Source organism: Mobula birostris, chromosome 26, assembly GCF_030028105.1.
Source record: "Mobula birostris isolate sMobBir1 chromosome 26, sMobBir1.hap1, whole genome shotgun sequence".
Taxonomy (NCBI): Eukaryota; Metazoa; Chordata; class Chondrichthyes; order Myliobatiformes; family Myliobatidae; genus Mobula; species Mobula birostris.
The window spans coordinates 24,546,004-24,561,310 of record NC_092395.1 but is presented as its reverse complement, the minus strand read 5'-3'; the positions used below and the strand labels follow the sequence as shown (position 1 = coordinate 24,561,310).

Below are 15,307 nucleotides of genomic sequence, written 5' to 3'. Positions count from 1 at the left end.
AAAGGAACAGACCTGGACCTCAACCTGGACGTTGCCCAGTTGGCTGCTGTGAACCACTCTGCCTTATTCCCCATTACCATTGATGTGATGCGATGGAAGTTGGGCAGCAGACTGGCAGCATCACCACCGGGAACCAGTTTTACCCTGAAATTTCCTGCCAGATTGCAATGTCATCTGGCCATCCCCCCAGACACCATCTGCCAAAATGCCTATGAACAAGCCTCAACTCTTCAAAGCGCAAAAGTAAAATTTATTATGATAGATACACGTCACCACCACATACAATCCTGAGATTCTTTTTGCTGCCGGCTTACTCAGCAAATCTTTCGAATAGTAACTACGAACGGGATTAATGAAAGGGCAAGTAGAACACAGAAGACAACAAACTATGCAAATACAAATAAATAGCAATAAATAACGAGAGCCTGGAATAACAAGATAAAGACTCCTTAAAGTGAGATCGTTGGTCGTGAGATCTCAGTAGATGAGTGTAATTATCCTCTTTCATTCAAGAGCCTGATGGTTGAGGGGTAGTAACTGTTCTTGAACATGACGGCAGCAGCGAGAAGATTCAAGATTCAAAGATTCAAAAAACTTTGTTGTCATTCTAACTGTACATCAGCTCTGCAGGGCAGAATGAGACAGTGTTTCCCAGGAGCAGTGCAATCATAACATAACAAATGCAACACTAAATAATAAACATAACAATAAATAGTAAAACACAACAGCCACATGTCAGTTAAAATCAGTTATAAGTGTCCAGTGCAAGTTAAAACTGTCCAAGGCAGAGTCAGGTGGAGCAGCTATTTAGCAGTCTGACTGCCTGTGGGAGGAAGCTGTTTAGTAGCCTTGTGGTTTTAGTTTTGATGCTCCTGTAACGTTTGCCTGATGGCAGAAGAACAAACAGTTCATGGAGAGGGTGTGAGGGGACTTTAATGATGTACCGTGTCTTCTGGAGGCATCGACTCTGAAAGAGGTCTTGGACAGAAGGTAGGGAGACCCCAATAACCTTCTCTGCTCCCCTAACCACCCTCTGCAAGGCTTTTTTGTCGACAGCACTGCAGCTGGAGTACCAGGTTGTGATGCAAAAGGTCAGCACACTCTCAACCACGCCTCTGTAGAACGTAGTTAAGATGTTAGTGGGGAGTGATGCTTGTTTAAGCTTCCTCCGAAAGTGCAATCTCTGCTGGGGCCATTTCACAATCACAGTGGTGTTCCTGGACCAGGTGAGATTGTCTGAGATCTGCATCCCAAGGAACGATGTTTTCCACTCTCTCCACTGTGGAGTCGCTGATGCTGAGGGGTGTGCGCTCAGGCTGAGACCGTCTGAAATCGACGATCATCTCCTTGGTTTTGGTGACATTAAGCATCAAGTTGTTTTCACTGCACCAGCTCTCTAGGTGTTTGACCTCCTCCCTGTACATTGTTTCATCATTTTTGCTGATGAGCCCCACCACTGTGGTATCATCAGCAAATTTAATGATCAGGTTCTCCTTAAATCTGGCTGCACAGTCATGTGTTAGCAGTGTAAACAGCAATGGACTAAGCACACAGCCTTGTGGGGATCCAGTGCTCAGTGTGATGGAGTCAGAGATGTTCCTGCCAACACAGACTGACTGTGGTCTCTCTGTCAAGAAATCCAGAATCCAGCAACACATGGCAGTGTTAAGGCCAAGCAGCGACAGCTTCTCCACTAGTCTCTGCGGGATGATGGTATTGAACGCTGAACTGAAATCAATGTACAGGATTCTGGCATTGAGCATGACCGGGTGGTGAGGATCTCTGATGATGGAAGCTGCTTTCCTCTGACAGCGTTTCACGTAGATGTGCTCAGTGGCTGGGAGGGCTTTACCCGTGATGTACTGGGCCGAATCCACTACACTTTATAAAGTTTTCCATTCAAAGTCGCCGGTGTTCCCATACCAGGCCGTGACGCAGCTGGTTCTCCAACCCCAGTAAACTCAGCCAGGACAGAACACTGGTGTGGGGCACAATCTTCCCACCAGTTGTTTTATTTTAGCCAAGGTAACGAGTACAAGTGATGTTAAGTTCCTTCTCTGCAGAGCTTCAATGGAATCGCAGTTATAGGAATAACCTGTAAAGCATCTCAGGAACAACATGCCTGCCTATCTGTTTCTTTGCGGTATTTTGCAGAGGCATCATTGAGTGGTACCTCTCTGGGGGCATTGTGATTTCTGCTGTATACATGGGTCATAGGGTTGTACAATGCAGAAACAGGCCCTTCTATGCCAACTGTTGCAACCATCTATACTAATCCCATTTACCCATGCGTATTAGAGGGGTTGTGACTGTCACGTGACAGCACTGCCCACTACCTGGTCGAAAGACATACCACCTGCCAATCAAGGTTTGACTCCTCCTCGCCCATCAATGCACATCTAACCATTGGCCCCTTTAATTAGCCTTGTACTTGACCTCGGGCAATAGGCCTTTGTAATCAGGTTAACCCTGTTGGCACCAAGCCATTGGCTTCCCTGTGAATCTCCTGGGCTGGACTCACCGGCCCTGCTCACTATAAAGGAAGCCACATGTGCTTGACCCTCTCTCTTTTTTGCTACCTTCGAGGGACCACCCTGCCATTGGTGAGTTGTGCATTGAATAGGGTTAGGGGTGTGGGTATGGTCCCTAATATCATAAGAGAGGTGCCCGCACAGAGTCAAGGGTGTCAGGTATCGTATTGACTTTTCTCTTGGTTGTATGTGTGTGTGTGTGTGTGTGTGTGTGTGTGTGTGTGTGTGTGTGCGCGCGCGCGCGTGTACTTTGTTTCCACGCGATTTTATTAATTGTCCGTGTGTTTTATTGCTGATCCGACGACTGTAAATTGTGTGCGTTTGCCTTCTGTAAATAAAATCCTTTACTAGCAAGACTGTGTCCAGAGTCCTCACCTTTGAGACCTACCGAATCTGTTTCCTCACTTACAACACCATGTGAAGTCCATTGCCTTCAATGCCTTGGCACAGTGCTTGACTGGTTGCTTCTTAAATGTTGCGAAGGCACCTGCTGTCACCAGCACATTTCAGATTCCAACCACATTTTGTGAAAAGAGTCTTCTCCTCTTAAATCTATATCCTCTTGCCTTAGTCATAGGTAAAATATATTCTTACTATCTAACTCCCATATACTGCGTACACCTCATTCAGGTTACCATCAGTCTCCTCTGCTCCAGGAATAGCAAACCCAGCCTATCCACTCTCTCCGTATAAGTGGAAGGCTTGGGTTAACTTAGCAGAGGTTCCCATACTGGGGTCCACGTACCCATGGCATAATAAAGATTGGGAACCCTTGACTTAGAGGAAGGGAGGGATCACTGCTGCCTGGTAGGTCACAAGATTTTTTTTGGCCAGGGCTTGAGGGCTTGATTTTCAGACGCCCTTTTCTTCAAACTGTCAAAGGTTTGCTGACTATACACGTCTTCAGTTGGAGCTAGTCACTGAGATACAAGAAGTAGCCCATGGAGAAACACCCTGTTTCATCCAACAGGCAAACACAGGCTGACATAATAAGTCCCTGTATGTGTGAGTAAGAGAGTACGAAGATGTTTGCATTACCTGCATGCACTATTACACTAAGCCATTATACCTGGCTTTCATTAACCTTACTTCCATCAATCTAGAAGGAGCATGAAATATTCTGCATTTAGCAGAGGCTTGACACAGTAGTGTCAGAAAAACATCATCTTATATGGGAAGTGATGCTTTCTAAAGATAAAGAATTGTTGATACAAGGAAACTCTCGAGATAATGTGAACATCACAAGATACGGCAACAACTTGGATTGTGTCAGCATTATAGGTGGTTGCTCCAACTATTTTCCACCCTGCAGGAGGTGTACAAGTGGAGGCAGGTTCCAAATTATGTATTTACATGAAAGGTTAATTCCTCCTCACAGGTTCTGCCTTCTGCAATTGCAATCTGCCTCCACCCTGTTCTCTACACCTCATGACACATCTCTTTCTATTTATGTCCTGTGGTGAATAAAACCACTCACAATAAGGAATTTTTTTTCTGACATTGCAACCCAAACAGGAGGTTGTTTTAGGTTCCCTTTTCTGCACAGATCAGCAAACATTTCAGAATGACATCAGAAACAGCAGTCGAACAAAGTGAATCTTCTAAGTATAGTCTGTCTCACAAATCTACAATTTACATTGTTTTGGTATAACTTTGGAAATTACTGATGTATTGGAATGTTTTCCCTCCTCTTAAGTCAGGGGACCCCTACCATTACCCAAGGGGTGCATGGACCCCAGTTTGAGAACATCTGCTAAGCTAACCCAAGCCTTCCACTTACAAGGAGAGAGTGAAACTCAGCACTTATAGACTCTGAAATGAAACAGAGAATGCTGAATAACAAATACAAAATGCTGGAGGGACTCAGCATCCATGGGAAGGAATGAAACATTTGACATTTTTTGGACTAGGCCCTTCATCAGGACTGGAAAGGAGTGTCTCAGAAACTGCTGATCTCCTGGGATTTTCACCCACAGCAGTCTCTAGAGTTTACAGAGAATGGTGCGGAAAAAAAAAACAATGAGCGGCAGTTCTGCGGGCAAAATGACTTGGTAATGAGGTCGGGGAGAGCAACCAGACTGGTTTAAGTTGACAGAAGGGTGACAAGGGGGGAGGGAGGGGTAGGAGGAGGGGTGGGTGGGTGGGGGAGGGAGGGGTAGGAGGAGGGGTGGGTGGGGAGGGAGGGGTAGGAGGGGTGGGTGGGTGGGGGAGGGAGGGGTAGGAGGGGTGGGTGGGTGGGGGAGGGAGGGGTAGGAGGGGGGGAGGGAGGGGTAGGAGGAGGTGTGGGGGGGGAGGGGTAGGAGGAGGGGTGGGGGGGAGGGGTAGGAGGAGGGGTGGGTAGGAGGAGGGGTGGGGGAGGGAGGGGTAGGAGGAGGGGAGGGGTAGGAGGAGGGGTGAGGAGGAGGGGTGGGGGGGAGGGAGGGGTAGGAGGAGGGGTGGGTGGGAGGGAGGGAGGGGTAGGAGGAGGGGTGGGGGAGGGAGGGGTAGGAGGAGGGGTGGGGGGAGGGAGGGGTAGGAGGAGGGGTGGGGGGAGGGAGGGGTAGGCGGAGGGGTGGGTGGGAAGAGGGAGGGGTAGGAGGAGGGGTGGGGGGAGGGAGGGGTAGGAGGAGAGGTGGGGGGAGGGAGGGGTAGGAGGAGGGGTGGGTGGGGGGAGGGAGGGAGGGGTAGGAGGAGGGGTGGGGGAGGGAGGGGTAGGCGGAGGGGTGGGTGGGGGGGAGGGAGGGGTAGGAGGAGGGGTGGGGGGAGGGAGGGGTAGGAGGAGAGGTGGGGGGAGGGAGGGGTAGGAGGAGGGGTGGGTGGGGGGAGGGAGGGAGGGGTAGGAGGAGGGGTGGGGGAGGGAGGGGTAGGCGGAGGGGTGGGTGGGGGGGAGGGAGGTGTAGGAGGAGGGGTGGGGGAGGGAGGGGTAGGAGGAGGGGTGGGTGGGGGGAGGGAGGGAGGGGTAGGAGGAGGGGTGGGGGAGGAGGGGGGAGGGAGGGGTAGGAGGGGTGGGGGGAGGGAGGGGTAGGAGGAGGGGTGGGTGGGGGGAGGGAGGGGTAGGAGGAGGGGTGGGGGGGAGGGGTAGGAGGAGGGGTGGGTAGGAGGAGGGGTGGGGGAGGGAGGGGTAGGAGGAGGGGAGGGGTAGGAGGAGGGGTGAGGAGGAGGGGTGGGGGGGAGGGAGGGGTAGGAGGAGGGGTGGGTGGGAGGGAGGGAGGGGTAGGAGGAGGGGTGGGGGAGGGAGGGGTAGGAGGAGGGGTGGGGGGAGGGAGGGGTAGGAGGAGGGGTGGGGGGAGGGAGGGGTAGGCGGAGGGGTGGGTGGGAAGAGGGAGGGAGGGAGGGGTAGGAGGAGGGGTGGGGGGAGGGAGGGGTAGGAGGAGAGGTGGGGGGAGGGAGGGGTAGGAGGAGGGGTGGGTGGGGGGAGGGAGGGAGGGGTAGGAGGAGGGGTGGGGGAGGGAGGGGTAGGCGGAGGGGTGGGTGGGGGGGAGGGAGGGGTAGGAGGAGGGGTGGGGGGAGGGAGGGGTAGGAGGAGAGGTGGGGGGAGGGAGGGGTAGGAGGAGGGGTGGGTGGGGGGAGGGAGGGAGGGGTAGGAGGAGGGGTGGGGGAGGGAGGGGTAGGCGGAGGGGTGGGTGGGGGGGAGGGAGGTGTAGGAGGAGGGGTGGGGGAGGGAGGGGTAGGAGGAGGGGTGGGTGGGGGGAGGGAGGGAGGGGTAGGAGGAGGGGTGGGGGAGGAGGGGGGAGGGAGGGGTAGGAGGGGTGGGGGGAGGGAGGGGTAGGAGGAGGGGTGGGTGGGGGGAGGGAGGGGTAGGAGGAGGGGGGAGGGAGGGGTTGGAGGAGGGGTGGGTGGGGGGGAGGGAGGGGTAGGAGGAGGGGTGGGGGGAGGGAGGGGTAGGAGGAGGGGTGGGGGGAGGGAGGGGTAGGCGGAGGGGTGGGTGGGGGGAGGGAGGGAGGGGTAGGAGGAGGGGTGGGGGGAGGGAGGGGTAGGAGGAGGGGTGGGTGGGGGGAGGGAGGGAGGGGTAGGAGGAGGGGTGGGGGAGGAGGGGGGAGGGAGGGGTAGGAGGGGTGGGGGGAGGGAGGGGTAGGAGGAGGGGTGGGTGGGGGGAGGGAGGGGTAGGAGGAGGGGGGAGGGAGGGGTAGGAGGAGGGGTGGGGGAGGGAGGGGTAGGAGGAGGGGTGGGGGGAGGGAGGGGTAGGAGGAGGGGTGGGGGGAGGGAGGGGTAGGCGGAGGGGTAGGCGGAGGGGTGGGTGGGGGGAGGGAGGGAGGGAGGGGTAGGAGGAGGGGTGGGGGAGGAGGGGGGAGGGAGGGGTAGGAGGGGTGGGGGGAGGGAGGGGTAGGAGGGGTGGGGGGAGGGAGGGGTAGGAGGAGGGGTGGGTGGGGGGGAGGGAGGGGTAGGAGGAGGGGGGAGGGAGGGGTGGGGGGAGGGAGGGGTAGGCGGAGGGGTAGGCGGAGGGGTGGGTGGGGGGAGGGAGGGAGGGAGGGGTAGGAGGAGGGGTGGGGGAGGAGGGGGGAGGGAGGGGTAGGAGGGGTGGGGGGAGGGAGGGGTAGGAGGGGTGGGGGGAGGGAGGGGTAGGAGGAGGGGTGGGTGGGGGGGAGGGAGGGGTAGGAGGAGGGGGGAGGGAGGGGTTGGAGGAGGGGTGGGGACGAGGGAGAGAAGCCTGACCCTTGTGGAAGTGTTAAGGAAACACATACAAAATGCCGGTGGAACTCAACAGGACAACATCTGTGGAGAAGAATAAAGAGTGAGCGTTGCGGGCCCGGACCTTGGGCCCTCATCGGGAGAGTTGGGAGCCGGGGAACTGGTGGAAGGAGTTAGTCTGGCGGAGATTAAGCCGGCGAGGAGCGGGAGGCGGGCCGATCGGAAACTCCGCCCCGGACTCAGCGATAGCGAGAGGCGAGAGGCGAGAAGGCGAAGCGGAGCCGGGGACGGCTCGAAGACACGGAACCGGGAAGCGCTCGGCGGCGGTCGGACTCCCCGGGCCGGGATGAAGGGCAAGCTGTTCGTGGCGCTCACCTTCTCCTGTGTGCTCAGCGGGCTGCTGCTCTACAACCGCGCCGGCGGCGGCCTGGGCCAGTGGAAGCAGTCGGCGACAACAGAGCGGGTCGTAGGTGGGTCAGTAAAGTGGGGAGGGCGCTGGGAGCGGCAACGAGCGCGGTCGGGGGGAATGGGGACCCTGGTTGTTGGGAGAGAGGGGAAAGGAGAACTGGAGCCGGAGGCAGGGGAATGGGCAAAGTGCGGAGGGGAGAAGTGAACAGGAAAGGGCCGAGGAGCAAGAACAAGAAAATGAGTAAGAGAGCAAGAAATAGGGGCGTGACAAGAGTCAAAAAGGGGAATAAAATAAGGGCAGCACAGTAAGCGAGAGAAACCACAAGAGGGATGTGGGAGGGAAGGAGGGAGAGAGGGAGGGAGGGAGGATGGATGGAAGGAAGGAAGGAAGGAAGTAGAGTCAGGATGGGACATAGTGTTGGGTCACATACCCCGATGACCCCTCCGCTGTTTTCTTCCCCAAAGAAAACGGCAGAATTCGGATTATTTCATGAACAGATTTGGTTAAAGGAATAGCATGCCTGTAGAAACTGAGGATCATTTTAATATATATTTTTCATCGGCTTTTTGAAAAACAAACTGGAAAATGATTTGCCAAACAATGCAGTTTAATCATTGCATCTTGATCTTTCATCTTGACCTCCCGAATCGGATTGCTGGCAGGTGCACGGTCAAGTCTTAAATGTAATTCTAAACTTTAATGCTTTGTGGATTGAAGGTGGCACCATCTGCACTCTCAAGTCTGAGAGTTGATATGGAAAGCATTCTTTTTGTAGTGAGTCATTCTTTCTCCTCCCAATTACTATAATATTGGTCTATATACATGCTTGTATGTCTATCTGTTTGACTGGGTCTCCGTGGCTTACATCTGGAGTCAAAATGGGGGCCAGAAGGATCACCATAGAACTGTGCACTCAAGAAGTGTGAGGTGCCTTGAGAAGAAAAGAGCATAATAATTAATGGTTGCAGACCAAAATGGGAGGGTGAAAATTTGGAAGAGGTCTTGGAATTGAATTGGGAGATGGGATTCAGGGTGGGTCCACTATTTGGCAAAGCTGTACTCCTAGGAATCTTGTATGAAGGTCTTAATAGTTCTTTTCCTGAGCCATCAGAAATTGAACGACAATGCATGTGTGATTTTTTTTAACTTGTATATTCACTTCTGATGTAGAACTTATTAGCCACTGGGTTGGTAAAACATGATTAGTAAGGCCCTTCAGAAGGGAAGTGGGTAAGTACTTGTCAGAGAATTTATGGAGGGACACCAAGGGAATGGGACTGAATAAATAGTTGCACTAGGAGCTAATATATAGACTGTGTCGGAATGGTGTCCTTTATTGTGCTTCCTCATGCCATAGGATATTGAGAAACAAGAATAGTGGGGAGGGTTACGGAGGGGTTGGCAGGAACTCAGGTTGCAATCACATGCATAATCACAACTGACATGGCTCCAGTGTTAAGCGCTCAAGTGGTTTACTCCTGTAACTATTTCTATATTTGTATACGGTACACTGTTGGTGAGAATCAAGAAAGAACTGTGGATGCCGGAAATCTGAAACAATCGGGATGCTGGGAGCACCCAGTTGGTCAGGCAGCGTCTGTGGAAGGAGAACAGAGTCGAAATTTGAGGTCTGAGACCCTTCGTCAACTTTGGGAAGGAGAAATGTGAAGTCCTTTTCTCTTTCTGGGCAGGCTGCCTGGGCTGCTGACTGTTACAGCATTTTTGTTTTTGGTTTCTTTTTGGTGAATTTGAACCTTTTTACATCATTATCAAGCTCCTTTATTAAAAAGCTTGCATTTGTATGCAGCTGCCTTTACTATTTATAGATCGCAATCATCCCTGTGGAGGGCGCCTATGCAAACCTTGTAATTGCATTCTGTTCTCCACCTCTTCCAGTTCACAGACAGCAGAGCTCAGACTGGGGGAAATGTCAATTCTGACATTGACTCTTCAAAGGAACTCTCAAAGCAAGAGCTGGAAAGTATGTGTTTAAAATGACACATTTATTCCCTGTACATGAGCAAGATAACAGGCATTTTTCCCAGTTTGCACTGACAGCTATCTTCTGGTTTTGAGGGTGGTATGGTCCACGACCAGAGTCTTGGCCATAGATTCCAATGTGCTGCACAGTTGAGGGGCTTTTTAGGAACCTTGTCTTTGTGTTGATTGGAGTTTGAAGGGTCTGGGTCTGTAGTTGCTGGAGTTTAGAAGAAATCTGATTGAAATCCATCAAATATTGAAAATATAGAGTGGATGTGGAGAGGATGTTTCCTATACTGGGGAGTCTAGGACCAGAGAGCACAGCCTCGGAATAGAAAGATATCCTTTTAGAACATGGGTATGAGGTGGAATTCCTTTGGCTATCGGGTGGTGAATCTGTGGAACTCGTTGCCACAGTCATTGTGTGTATATTTAAAGCAGAGGTTTATGATTGCCAAGAGTGTCAAAGGTTACAGGGAGAAGGCAGGAGAATGGGATACTAAATCAGCCACATTGGAATGGTGGAGCAGATTCGTTGGGCTGAATGGGCCCGATTCTGATCTTGTGTCTTGTGGAGTAAATTATCCTGGTGTTCTGGTAAATACTTAATGCTTCACCAACATTAAAGAATGGGAGAGTACAACGCAAATCTATGCTGATTCACCGAGCAATCTTATTGCCAAACTAGTTTTTCCTGGTACTTGTACTCCGCATGTCCCATCAGCTCTGCAACAGGGTTAATGTGGGGCAGAGCAGCAGGTGCTCTTTACATGGCTTTTGACAAGGTTCCATATAGTAGACCAGTCTGCAGAGCGAGGTTAGATGAGATCCAGTGTAAGGTAACCAATGGAAACCAAAATTAGCTTGACAGAAGGAGCTGGAAGGTGGTAATGGAAGAATGAGTTTTTAGATTGAAGGCCTATGACCAATGCTGTGCTGCAGGGATTGTGCAGGGGCCCTTGTTCTTTATTAATGATTTGGATGAAAATATCGGTGGCATGATGTAGACGATGTAGAAGCTTGCCTAAGGGTACAAGATATCTAGACTGACTTGGAAAGATGGTCATGAATAGTAGATGACATTTAACTTGGACGAGTGTGAAGTGATGTATTTTGGGAAGTTAAGTAACAGATCAGGAAGCAAGACAAATGAAGGCACATGACTGAGCCCTTGGGAGTATTATAGAACAGAGACACCTCAGGGTAGAAGTCCCCTGGATATGGTAATACATGTGTACAAGATAGAGAAGAAGATGTATGGCAGGCTTGTCATAATTATCAGATAGAACGTCGCGTACAGGCGTGTCAGTTTACAAGGCGTAACAGGAATGCACCTGAATATTGTGTGGAGACCGGGTCGATGTATTATAGGAAGGATGCAGTTAAACTAGACAGGGTGCAGAAAAGATTCACAGTGTTGTTGCTGGAAGTGGAGTGGAGTCGTGAGGAGAGATGGGATAGCTGGGACTGTTTACCCTGGAGTTCAGGGGGCTGACCGTGAGGCGCATAGATTAGGTAAGATTGATGGTCACAGTCATTTTCCAAAGGTAGTGGAGTCCAAAGCTGATGCTGGAGAGGTAGTAATGAGGGACAATGAAAGGGCAGATGAACTGAATAAATATTTTGCATCAGTGTTCACTGTGGAAGACACTAGCGGTATGGTGGCAGATCCAGGTGTCAGGCAACGTGAAGTGTGTGATATTACCATGACTAGAGAGAAGGTTCTTGGAGAACTGAAAGGTCCGAAGGTGGATAAATCACCTGGACCAGGTGATGTTCACCCCAGGGTTCTGAAAGAGGTGGCTGAAGAGATCATGGAGGCATTAGTAATGGTCTTTCAAGAATCACTGGATTCTGGAATGGTTCCAAAAGACTGGAAAATTGCAAATGTCACTCCACTCTTCAAGAAGGGAGAGAGGCAGAAGGAAGGAAACTAACGGCCAGTTAGCCTGACCTCAGTGGTTGGGAAGATGTTCGAGTCGCTTTCTGAGGATGAGGACTCTGAGTACTTGGAGGCACATGATAAAATAGGTTGTGGTCAGTTTAGTTTCCTTAAGAGGAAACCTCGCCTGACAAATCTGTTGGAATTCTTTGAAGAAATAACAAGCAGAATAGACAAAGGAGAATCGGTTGATGTTGTGTACTTGGATTTTCAGAAGGCCTTTGACAAGGTGACACACGTGAGGCTACTTAACAAGCTTTGAGCCCGTGGTATTACAGGAAAGATTCCAGCGTGGATAAATCAGTGTCTGACTGGCAGGAGGCAAACAGTGGGAATGAAGGGAGCCTTTCCCTTTAAAGGGAATAAAGGGAGTGATGTTCCACAGGGGTTTGTGATGGGACCGATTCTTTTTGTTATATGTCAATGATTTGGGTGATGGAATCGATGGTTTTTTTTGCAAAGTTTGCAGCCAATATGGAAATAAGTGGAGGGGCAGGTAATTCTGAGGAAGTAGAAAGGCTACAGAAGGGTTTAGATTAGGAGAATGGGCAACGAAATGGCAGATGAAATATAGTGTTGGGAAGTGTATGGTCATGTACTTTATTAGAAGAAATGAAAGGGTTGACAATTTTCTAACTGAAGAGAAAAAACAAAAAACTGAGGCACAAAGTGACTTGGGAGTCCTTGTGCTGGATTCCCGAGAAGTTAATTCGTAGTCTAAGACGATGGTAAGGAAGGCAAATGCAATGTTAGCATTCATTTCAAGAGGACTAGAATATTAAAGCAAGGATGTAATGTTGAGACTTTATAAAGGATTGGTGAGGCCTCACTTGGAGCAGTTTTAGGCCCCTTATCTTAAAATGGATGTGCTGAAACTGAAGAAGTTTCAAAAGAAATTCATGAAAATGATTCCAGGATTGAATGGCCTGTCATATGAAGAGTGCTTGATGGCTCTGGGCCTGTATTCACTATCATTCAGAAGAATGAAGGGTGACCTCATTGAAACCTATCAAATGGTGAAAGGTCTCGATAGAGTGGATGTGGAGACGATGTTTCCTATGGTGGGAGAGTCTAAGACCAGAAGACACAGGCTCAGAATAGAGAGGCATCCTTTTAGAAGGGAGATGAGGAGGAACTTCCTTTGCTAGAGAGTGGTGAATCTGTGTAATATTTTGCCAAGGGCAGCTGTGGAGGCTGTCATTGTGTATATTTAAGGCAGAGGTGGATAGATTCTTGTCAAGTCAGGGAATGAAGGAATACAGGAAGAATGCAGGAAATTGGGGCTGCGAGGGAAATGGATCAACCATGATGAAAATGATGGAGCAGACTTGATGAGCCAAATGGCCTAATTCTGCTTCTATATCTTATGGTCTAAACAAAACGGCGTTTCTGTGGGACCAAGACAAACACTGTACATTTATAGATGGAGAGATAGACACTTTATTGATCCCAAAGGAAATTACATTGTCACAGTAGCATTACAAATGCACAGATATACAAATATGAGAAGAGAAGTAAGAAAGAGTTTTAAAAAAAAGTTACCTCAAACAGTCTAACGGGGGTGGGGGCAGGTCGGGTCATCATTTGCCCAGCTATAGATTGATTTATTATAGAGCCTAATGGCAGGGGGTGAGAATGACCTCATACAGTGCTCTTTGGAGCAGTGCAGTTGTCTTAGTCTATTACTAAAAGTGCTCCTCTGTTCAGCCAAGGTGGCACGCAGAAGGTAAGAAACATTGTCCAGAATTGCCAGGATGTTCCATAGGGTCCTTTTTCTACCACAGCCTCCAGGGTGACTCCTATAACAGAGCCAGCCTTTCTAATCAGTTTATTGAGCCTGTTGGAATCACCTGTGTTGATGCCATTGCCTCCGCACACCACTGCATAGAAGATTGTACTGGTGACAACAGCCTGGTAGGACGTGTGAAGGAGAGGCCTGCATACTCCAAAGGACCTCAGTCTCCTTAGGAAGTAGAGGCGACTCTGGCCCTTCTTGTACACAACCTCTGTGTTGGTGCTTCACACAAGTCGGTCATCCAGGTGCACCTTCAGGTACTTGTAGGTCCTCACCACATCCACGTCCTCGCCATCAGTAGTAACAGAGCGATGTAGGCTTAGTCTTCCTAAAGTCCACCACCATGCCCTTTGTCTTACTGATGTTGAGCTGCAGATGATTCAGCTTGCACCATTTGACAGAGTCCTCCACCAGGGCCCTGTATTCATCATCCCGTTCTCCCTTTATATGTCCAACTATTGCTGAGTCATCAGAGATTTCTGCAGATGTCATGACTTAGTGCTGTAACTAAAGTCCAAGGTATGCAGGGTAAACAGGAAGGGAGCCAATACAGTCCCCTGTAGGGCCCTAGTGCTGTTTATAACCATGTCTGACACATAGCTCTGAAACTGTACGAACTGTGATCTGCCAGTCGGGTAGACTTCAGTTTCCCAGGAAACGATGGAAGTGCCAACCTGCATTGAATGGAGCTTCTCCCCCAGCAATGAGGGCTGTATGGTATTGAAGGCGCTTGAAAAATCAAAAACCATGGTCCTCACAGAGGTGCCCTGCTTATCCAAAAGGAAGTAAGCTCTGTTCAGCAGGTAGATGACAGCATCGTTGACTCCAGTGTGCTCCTGGTCGGCAAACTGCAAGGGATCGAGGGCTAGTCTGACCAGGGGTTGGAGGTGAGCCAGGACCAGCTTCTCTAGGGTCTTCATGATGTATGAGGTCAGGGCCACTGGACGGTAGACATTCAAGACTTTCAGTTGGCCCTTCTTGGGTTCTGGGACCGCACAGTCGGGATGCTTTCCAGGCTAAGAGTCAGATTGAAATTGTGCTGGACAACTCCACACGGCTGCTCAGCACACTCCTTCAGGACCCTGCGGCTCACACGCCCAGCACATAAAATAATATTAACCCAGTAACATTGACAGATAATAAAATTCTGTACATGAACAAGTTGACATCCGATATATAGTTGGTAATACTGTTACTGGCACTTTCACAAGTCAAGTGTACTGTGTGGTAGCAGGGTGTTCAGAAGTCTCACATCCCAGAGGAAGAAGTGGTTACCCAGCCAAACAGTTCTTGTTCTGCACTGTGGTATCTTGCTGACGGCAGGAGGCTGAAGAGGTTGTGGGACGGATAGGAGGAGTCTTTGACACTGCCGAGGGCTCTGTGGACACGGCACTTCTGGTTATTGCCCTGGCTGGGGGTGAGAGAGACCCCAGTGGCTCCCTCAGCAGCCCTCACAATCTGTTGCAGGGCCTTGCAATTTCCGTTACCAGACGGTGATGCCGCTCCGCAGCGTTCCAGAGGACAAACCGGGTCGCTGGAGTTGTGAGGCAGAAGCTTGACCACCTGCACCACAGTGCCACTCGAGTTTAACATTGGCTGACATGGAGCTGATGGGTTTTTGGAGGGGGGGGGGCGGTGCAACATAAAACTGGCCGAAGTTTAAAAAGCAGCGCACGGGTGCTTATCAGATCGGGATGACTTGTGGTGTATTTCCCTGGGTTTGTCAGTGGGACTAATTCAGTATTTATTACAAGATGGTGATCTACAGCTCGATATACAGGGCGTTTGCAAGCAACTGGATGCTCAGAATTGTGATTATCAGTGTTTGGGGAAAACGTAAACTGCCAAGTGCTAGAAATCTTTAAAAAACAAAGACTGCAGGAAATGCTAGAGATAACTATCAGGTCAGGCTGCAGCTGGTGCATACATTCACGGAGCATTAAAGGTACTCCACTGAGAATGTTTTTCAGTCTTAGAAAGACTGTAGGACATTCCGGAGGGGATGTTGGACAGCTTGTCGTCATGGCATGTGTACCAATGGC

The 15,307-nt window shown here is 50.7% G+C and overlaps 1 protein-coding gene across 1 annotated transcript in view; it reads left to right on the top strand.

The window, feature by feature from the left end:
* The first annotated feature begins 7,206 nt into the window (after positions 1–7,206).
* LOC140188175 (beta-1,4-galactosyltransferase 2-like) overlaps positions 7,207–15,307 on the top strand; it is a 58,059-nt gene continuing 49,958 nt past the window's right edge. Inside the window, exon 1 of the mRNA XM_072244182.1 lies at positions 7,207–7,609. Within this exon, the coding sequence (XP_072100283.1) occupies positions 7,486–7,609 (124 nt within the window). The 5' untranslated portion in view covers positions 7,207–7,485. The remainder of the gene's footprint in view (positions 7,610–15,307) is intronic.